The following is a 9455-nucleotide window of genomic DNA, read 5'->3' on the forward strand; positions in this document are numbered from 1 at the left end:
CTTGTAGAACACTTCATCCGCCTCTTCATCCTGGTTGGGTGGGCTATAACTTGATCAGTCGTGATGTCATGCTTGGAAAGAATAACTACAGGATTTTTATTACGCATTGAGGTAGCATAAGCAGCACCGTACTCAAATTTTCTCAGTAGCATTAGCTGTTAAAATTACTGCACCTTTCCTGGATTGGCTACTGAAATCTGCTTCACAGATCTGCTTGGTACCGTGTATTCCTGAGACCACGTTTGTTCCTTCCACGGACTCAGGTTTATATGAAAAAGTCCCCAGTGTCCCCATGGAAACATTAGAAAATCCAGCTCTGCTGACTCCCCAGCCCCTGAACCGACGGGTATTTAGCTGTGCTCCCTAAGTAAGTGACCCATGTGGGCATGAGCTTATGCATGCTGTTCCCAGAGAAGATGTCAGAGGAAGCTTTCACATCCACGCCATCTAAACAAATTTGCTAAGGAAAGGCAAAGCTAGTTTTCTGAACTGACGTGGCAAAATATGAAAGATCAGCAGTTCCTATGTCCATTTAATCACTTGAGATTTTACGATTATGATCTTACTGTGACTGATTTGCAAAGATATTGCAGTTACAGAAATAATTTCACTACTAACCTTATGCCCAGGCTATATCCCCCAATAGTCAGTGGCAGACAGATGTGCCCCAAACAAAACAGTTTTGCACTGGAAATAGTAGTCAGTGTGGTATTGTGGTCAGGCAGTAAAACCGCTACCTTGAGCTTAGTCTGACTTTTATCTCGTGAGCCAAGCCAGAATGAGGCACATTTGTCTATAAAAAACCCCACAGCCGTATGCAAACTGTGAGGTCCAACAGCAACGCAGCATTGCCATCTCGTATGGCAGCACCTACTAAAACTTGCTTTCCGTCAAGACAGCTCTACTCGCTCATCTCTCGGCAGTATTATGCCAGACAAATTATTTTTAAAATTACTTTAAGAAAACTTTGCAAAAACTGGAATGCATTATGTGAGCACAGGACTTCAGTTTTAGATTTTAAAGCCAGCTTTAAAAAAAAATAATAGAAATACTGATTACATACTTAAAAGATTTAGGCTTGAAATCATTCCTAAAGAACAAAGCTATGATCATAGCCTGACGTTAATTATTAAGAGCCTGTACTATTTAATTATCTGATTTCAATAGCTCTAGGAAATTAAAGAGGAATATTGGACTCTATTATATGAAATATATGAATAGGCTCTGTCAAAGGCATTCGCTAGAACGTGCATGACAACAATCAACACGCCACTGTCAATAAAACCGATACAAGCATAAAAAGGAAAGGAAGCAACTCCATTTGGTTTGGGGCAAATCCATGGGAGCTCTTTCCTTGGAAACCAAATACAGGACCAAGCAGGAGCGTAAAAGCAGCAGTTGTCACCATTTGTCACAAATCAAATGATACAAGGTAAAGAAAGCAAACCCATCAAGTAGTCACGCAATCAGAAGAAAAACACACGTTTTTACAATATACGCACTACGTATACCCAATTTCAGATGCTGTTTTTAAAGCATTCTAGGTATCTTTTCCCCCATCAGACACAATGAAGGCCTTGAGAAGCAGATTTGGTTTAAGAAGTCATTTTTCCAGTGGAAATGTGCAGACCAGATTAGAAGTAGACTTGGAGAAAAGTAATTAACATAACATGAGACCATCTGAACTGAAGGTGTTTTATACCAAAGTCGTAGCTTGTTTCTTTTCTACAGCTGCATAAAGCTACATCCTTTCCAAAGCTTCCACATTTAAAAAGGTTCTTTCTATTCACTGTTATGAACAAAATCTTTAAACTCTCATATTATAATCTGACCATTTGATGCCTTCTAAATTCTGCAAATGGTCTAAAATAATGGCTCAGAAGAAGAAAAAAAAAAAATGATCCCACTCAGCCCAAATTAACCTACCATTTTAACACTATAGCTGGACATTGGGAGTAAGTACAGAAATAATTAATGGACTGATGTGACAAAATTCCAGTATTCTCCTCTTGGATGGCAAAATGTGGAGGACAGGCTGTCTCTCCTCCTCCTTTTCACAAAGCAGTTAATTTATTTATTTATATATTTATTTATTTTCTGAATGAAAATCTGTATGCCACAAGCCATAGCATGGATGATGGAAACCCAGGGAAAGTGGTGATATATTTACCAATACAATTCAGCAAACCAGTACTCCACTCAAAACTTAACATGAAGGTATCACAAAATTAACCTGGGTGACCTTATAAACACTGCTTCATGTAAGGTTCATCCCCGAGAGGTCAACCTGGAGAGGCATTCTTGTGAGATGTGCTATCCTCTCAGCTATCTGAAGACCAAGTAAGTTCAATTTACATGAGGAAAATGCATCATTTTCTTTTGCTGCCAGAAATGAAAATACGCCATTTAACAAGCCTCTAACTTTCTTTCCCCATTCTTGCTAATGAATTGCCAAGAGTAAATGGAGCAAAGATAAAGACAACCAAATACAACATATCCCATTCAAGGGCTATTAACCAATACAAATACTGAGCAGAAGTAGTATTTTCTAATCATCTTTAAGTACTAGCTATCTCAAAGAAGATGGTGAGGAAATCATATTGCCTACCTCAAGTACTTTTATAACCTGCATTAAAGTAACATCCAAAAAAATTTCACAATACAAAACATCTTTACTCCGTGCAATATCCCAGTAGTAATTGAGGGAAGGTGTTTCTGCATCTGGAGGTCAATGCTACTTCCTCCATTTTGTAGATGGGAATCTAAGGCACAGGCTTGAACGACGTGTTCAAAGCCTCACAAGAAGTCTGGGGTAGAACATGGAACGGACTTGCCATTTTAGCTACGTATCTAAGGATGCCATCATGCTCCCTCCTATCACATACCTTGCACACCAGCCCCAAGCAGCCAAGGTGAACTTGCCAACTTGTCTCGAGTTCTGGGAAAGGTTACGTCTCCCTCAGCAAGACGACATACCAGAGATGTCCAAGTACTCTGTCTCACAGAAAGATACAACATGTCCAGGAATGGTTACTTATGCAAATTTATATGCTGTGAATTAGCTGAGGATGGAATTACTTTTTTCAGACTTGTCACCTGCAAAGTAGTTTCTTTTTACCCTTCCTCCCATTTGCTTTAAAAAATAAAAAAAAATTAAAAAGAATTAAAAAGGGAGACATGGCATACTTTAAATGCCACTGTATTATAAAAAAATACAAAAAACCAACCAAACCAACCACAAACCACTTGTTACTTTTACAATATTCTAGAAGCAGAGGTCTTTTCAGATGGATTAGCCCCAAGGGTGAGGACAAGAGAATCAAACCACTACATAAAATGCTATCCTGGCTCCAGATAGGTTCTTGATCTTTAAAAGAAACAACAAAACCCCAAAACAACAACAAAAAATAATCAATCACTCTCAACAAAGTAAAACCACCTTTAATTAAATTCCTACAGAAAACAACATTTCTATGCAAAACAACTGTTTAGTCAAAAAGTAAATATATATGTTTAATTCTCTTTCAAATGTCAACAAGAATTGAGAGCTACCAGTGTTCCTCGGAGAACAAGCAGTAGTTAAAGTCTATCTTGCTGATGTTCAGAAACAGTATGTTACATCTTTTAACCAGCAGTTCCCTATTGCACGTAACAAATTTGCTCTCCATTTAAGCACCTAAAAGCCTGGTACCTCACTAAATAAATTAAAACAAATCCAGTTTCTTCAGCAACCATCTTCAACATATATATCTTGGTAAAGCAACATTACTGCAAGCTTTTAATAAATACAGAAAGAAAAGATTAATGACTTCTCATTGGTGTTTTATGGAATGATCTTTTCCCATAAACACTTGTTTTTCCAAACTTTTGGGTTTTTTGGTATGTATGCTCTAAAAATCACTGTGTAGTATATTTAATGAAAATTTTCCATACATAAGTCAGTACATTTGCATGGCACAACTAATCTGAGATATGAATTTCAATGTAAGGCTGTAAGGAGCTTCTTGCTGAACCTGAAATAAATGTGCCTCTTAAGGAGTTGAAAACAAAGCCCAGAGGCCGAATGGGAGACGATTACCGATGAGGGATTCTCAGACATGTTTGCAATTGGACTAACTTTCCTCTTACCGAAGGGCTTCTTCTGTGTGTGTTATATCAGGGGAACAAAACTGTGCAACCCTGAACATCTGGATGCTGCATCATTTTCAAAGGTCTCTCCCCTGCCCCCCCATCTTACAAATACCTACTCTTCTTTCGGCAGCAGTATAAGACATTAAGCAGCTCCCTGTAGTACAATGATACTGTGGTTGCTATTTACAGTAGAATTAATGCATCTGTGCCAGCAGGGCAGAGTTCATATGAAAAATATACACAATATGGTCATTTTTAGCTGGATTAGGATATAAAAAAAAAAATTTACTCTTCAAGTCCCAACTTTAAACAAAGAACAGTTCTGTCAGAGGTCTTCAAACCTCCTGAGTATGTTAGAGTACATTACCCTAACGTATAAAAACAAATATTTACACCTCCATAAAGTACCAAAGAATTTTTAAAAATGCCTAGTAGCTCTCAGCATGCAAAGTCAGCAGGAACTGATTATCCAGGATGTTCACTATTTGTAGAGACAGTCTTGGAATAAAGCATTCAGAAGCAGAGTGCAAAAGACTCAGGAATTATTTCAGCCCATTCCTTTTTGTTGTTATTTTGTTTTCTTTCTTATTTTAAATAAGTTTTGTTGGTCCCCTTTAAAAACGCTTATCAAGGTAACATTCAGCTTAGTGCAAATGCAAAAATCTTCTAGGATCTGTAATCTTTTCGAACAGTGTGAGCCATCCAGTTCACTTTAGTAGTCCAACTTTCCCGGAGCGCTTCATCAAACTTTTGCTTAAATTGTTTTAGTGCTTCTTCCTCACTCTTCCCCAAGGCAAGAGAGTCCTAAGATGATAGGAAAACAAGCGCTGTTAGGAATTTTAAAAACCACAATTAAGGCCTCCTTCACTTTTTAATACAAACCACATTCTGTTTTTTTCTGTTTTGACACTTTTTCGCCTATTATTCATTGAGCAATACATCAGTGGTATTTTCTGGGTTTAAAGATAAAACTAAAGAAGAATTAAGCAAATAATTTTCACCTTTACAGGTCTATGCTTGTGCATGAGCCAAGACATAAAACACCGCTGAAATGACTATATACAAGATGCAGGGGTGCTGAACTCATAGAATGGTTGGGAGGAACATATATTCATAGTTTCCTTTGACCGCTAGGACTGACTACAGACCTTGTTCTATATAGCTGAAAAAGAAAGCTTTGAGAACTATATGGAAATTTTGAGAGAAATGGAAAACAATTAAAATGTATCCATCTTGGAATCAAAATTCACATACTGGAAAAAACACTAAGTCCCGCTGAGCTGTAAATCTTACTTTACCTTGAGATACTGGATGTCCTTGACAGAGGTTAGCTCTGGAAGCCCTGCAGTTAACATCAGTGCAAAGAGTGTAATAAATAGGTTTCCGTGTTTTCGCAGAATCAAGTATGCTTCTTCACAATACTGGCGGAACCTTCATGTTCAACCACAAAACACATGCAATGAAGATAACACGTGAGAACTTACACAGTTGGCAAATATATGTAACTATTTCCAAAAATTGTTATCTGGCCTAACACACGTATCGTAGGAACACAGTAACAGAAAGGACAACAGAGATGTCTACAGAACCTCCAATGCATTGTAGGAACACAGTAACAGAAAGGACAGAGATGTCTACAGAACCTCCAATGCATTCCCACAAAAATATCCCATGCCTCTCCAACTAGCCCTTAAAACATTGGTACAAAAGACGAAAAGCTTTAGAGAAAGTGCTGTTCTTCAGGAAGAGCAAAAAATGCCAAAAGGTAACGCCAGTGTCCCATCTCCCTGAGAATTTGTTCGGTGAAACGCCCTAATGACCCTATATAGTGGGCCTACAGTGGAAAAACAAATGCTCTGTAGCAGTCCCTACCAATCCAGCTTGTCTCTGTAAGGTAATTCCTTCCTGCAAACACGGTCAAAACTGAACCAACTGCCAGATCTGGCATAAAGACCCATCATGCAGACACCTGAGAACTTGCTCAACATCCCCAAACGTGCCACTGCCCAGCGTCTAATCTGTGAATTTCCACAGGAAACGGGAAGACCCCTTCAGACTAAGACCAAAAGTTATACTTCAAAGAATAAATTCTCTCCTGAGGCATTTTTCAAGTGAAAGTGGAATCCTACTACCATTTAAAGTCCTCCATATTCCACAGCTCTTGCAATAGCACAGTCACCTAATAGCCTTTACTTCATGGTTTTAAAAATGGAGCTACAGGTTGATTTGCTCACTCTCCAGGGCAGACATGGGTCACTGGCAGTTGTTTTACATTCATTACATCACACCATTACAAACATGTACAGCTTCTTCTACCAGAAGTAGCCATAAGATTTCTCGTGCCATACCTAAGTACTTAATTTCACGTCTCTGTCAATAAATTCTTCCTGTGAAAACTGACAGCAAAACATCCAGCATGACCCTCCTGTCAATTGGTGAGAATGATACAGAAGGGGAAGAAGAAAAATCTGCCTCAACAAGTAGGATCACAGAGGGTAGTTCTCCTTTGTCACATGCTTTTGTGTTCCACTGTAGCCCTCTAAACCAAGATGGGAAGGGGCATGCAAAAGTGTTGGATTATGAGCACGACTGTATATGCCTAAGCATCCAAGGCCAGGATTGATTAGCACACTGAACGTGCATTGATGGACAGAAAGGGCAAAAGGGAGCCTGCTTTTAAGTCCAGTGCTTCATCTCGCTTGAACAATAGTCTGTGGAATCCCTCCCTAGTGCCCAGTGCTGCTGAAGGTAAAAAAAGGCAAGCCCAGGAGAATCTGCCATCTCCTGCTGGAGGAGATAAAAAGGAACTGTTATCTTTCCACTGCAGAGCTGCAGTTTCTGATGTATGAAGTAATTTGTTAGCTCAGGTAGAGAAGTAGATAGTATTGTAAATGCATGTTGGCACACGTCCGCACAAGTACAAATGAGCAAACCAAACCCAGGTAAGTTCCTGGTGTGCTGGAAATTATCACCAGAGATCATCTCAGTTACAAAAGGAAGAGATCAAAATAATACTCACCGACCAAATTTTTCAGTGTTCCCTGTTTTTCCTTGTTGAATAACATGAATGAAATCATAGGTGAGTATGAAAGGTACCCGTTCCCTTTTAATTCCAAACTTGGACTTGAAGTTTCCAAGAATATGCCCAAAATCTATATGAAAGAGCTAAAAAAACCAGAAGTGAAAATTAATCTCTCTGGTGAAATATTTCACTTTTCTAATATCTCTACTGGATGCTGGTATCAAGAACAGTTAATTCATAATGCTACTCTCCATAGCCCATAGTTTCAACCCTTTGGGAGTATTTAGTTTTAAGACGTTTCAAGATGTATTTAAAGTCAGTGATAACATCCATGCTCTTACGAGCGACCACTGCTACAAATCAGTGTGCAAAAGATTGATATAATCTTTTGTGTCTGCCAACAGACATCTTGTTGGTAAGATCAGATAGAAAAATGAGCCCAATGATGAGCCCGTGAGGCTCAACATCATCGTATCCAAGGCCTTCCTATATAAAATCAGGAGCAAAGCTAGTAGAACTTACATTAATCTCAAGGAACCCATGACAGTTCTCCCATTTTAGAATCAAAGATAAGGGCATTTCAGCTTTCTTCTAGTAGGTAAAAACTTAAAAGAATACTGCAAATGTCTATAAAACTCTCACTTTTATAACCCTGGCTAGTTTTATAGGCCGAATAATTTAAATAAAATCAGACAAGTTACAGTAGAAAGTAACAATTAAACAGGAAAATAAATTTCTAAGGGTTTACCTAGGTTCTAGGTTTGGAGACTTATAGTCACAGCATTATGCTGGTACTGAGTTCCATATGGAAAATTTCTGCAGAGGTGGGCTGTAGACACTACCTTCAGGAAGACTACACTGCTCAAAAATGCAATTCATATATTTTTAAGGATGGTCTTTTGCAAGATACTCTAAGACTACTTTTATTCAATGAATCTGAACCATTAACAGGCCTTTTGGATGTTCTGAAAAAGTTCTACAGAACAGCCTCACTTGATACAGAATTGCTTACTAAACAGGCATTAGTCAGTCCCTCCACTGGTCTTGCATTTCCTTTCTTTGAAGTTCTCTTCAATTCTCAGTAAACAGACATCAGTTCTAACAATGCAGGGATTTAATTTTACTGATACACTAAATAAATTAAAAGTTCTTAAGATAATTCTTGCACAACAGAGATACCGTAGTTATTCTGCCTACATGAGATTTTTACCTGACCATTTTTTCTGACCATGATGTTGTCACTGTGTCTGTCACCAATCCCCAATACGTAAGTAGCTACACAGTAGCCAGCACAAGACAGAGTAAATTCTTCAATGGCTCGATCCAAGTCATCTCTAAAAACACAGAGACAAATAACATTAGTGCATACTACTGGTAATTCACGTCATGCGTTGACCTCAGAGAGGATTTTTGCTTGTTTAAACCAGAAGCCCATTAGGATGATGTAAAACTAGACTTATTTGAGAGAAAATACTGTAAAAGGTAGCTATGGAGAATAGGAGAAATGCAAATATTATGAAATGCAACAACATCTAGACTTGAGACCCATATAGTTTTCTTGGGTTTTTTTGTTTTGCCAAATCTAGTATAACTTACTCAACAACATGCAGTCAAAATGCTGCAAATGCCAGAATTTCAGCTGGATCGTTGTTTGGATTCCAAGGGCACCGTGAATCTGAGTCAGAATTTTACATACTAGAAAAATAAGTAGTAACAAACCCGCCAGAGCAGCCACACATTCCTCAATATTGAAACAGAAACTTACAGGAATTTTGTAGCCTACACTATAGATGAGAAAGTAACTGTAGAAATTACCCTAAATTGTATTCCTTCAGCCAGTTTAAGAGAGCATCTTTGTTGAAGGCAGCAGCAGCAGCAACATTGCTACTATTTAACTGAATGTCAGCAATGGTTTCTGAACTAGAAACAGCCTCAATAAGGCCAGAGTGATCTCCAGTTGCTAAACAGCCGTATGGCAATATCCTGAAACAAAACACAGATTCATGTTAAAAACAAAAATAGTAAGAAAGTTTCTTTAGTGTATCAATATTTTGAGGGCTGAATACTCACGCTAACTTGAACATTAAACTCTCAAGGGTTAACATACAGATGTTGCTTGCAAAATTAAAACACAGCAATACATTTAAAACATTGATTTTTCCTATTACATACATATACGTAAAAAAAAATTGTAAGCAACCCTAATTTTCCCCCTTTACTAGGGAACACAATTACTTGTAATTTTATAGGAGAAACCATAGAGGGAGCCCTTTATTTTCATTTGTTAATTTAATGACTAGAA

At 38.1% G+C, this 9455-nt stretch overlaps 1 protein-coding gene across 1 annotated transcript in view; it reads right to left on the minus strand.

The window, feature by feature from the left end:
• Positions 1 to 3421: 3421 nt before the first annotated feature.
• The window catches only part of PIK3CB (phosphatidylinositol-4,5-bisphosphate 3-kinase catalytic subunit beta), an 87418-nt gene continuing 81384 nt past the window's right edge, over positions 3422 to 9455 (minus strand). Inside the window, exons 20-24 of the mRNA XM_009273342.1 lie at positions 8969 to 9136; positions 8364 to 8487; positions 7151 to 7296; positions 5430 to 5562; positions 3422 to 4935 (exon numbers count right to left, since the gene is read on the minus strand). Of these exons, the coding sequence (XP_009271617.1) occupies positions 4798 to 4935; positions 5430 to 5562; positions 7151 to 7296; positions 8364 to 8487; positions 8969 to 9136 (709 nt within the window). The 3' untranslated portion in view covers positions 3422 to 4797. The remainder of the gene's footprint in view (positions 4936 to 5429; positions 5563 to 7150; positions 7297 to 8363; positions 8488 to 8968; positions 9137 to 9455) is intronic.

The sequence above is a fragment of the Aptenodytes forsteri genome, unplaced genomic scaffold, assembly GCF_000699145.1.
Source record: "Aptenodytes forsteri isolate BGI_AS27 unplaced genomic scaffold, ASM69914v1 Scaffold382, whole genome shotgun sequence".
NCBI lineage: Eukaryota > Metazoa > Chordata > Aves > Sphenisciformes > Spheniscidae > Aptenodytes > Aptenodytes forsteri.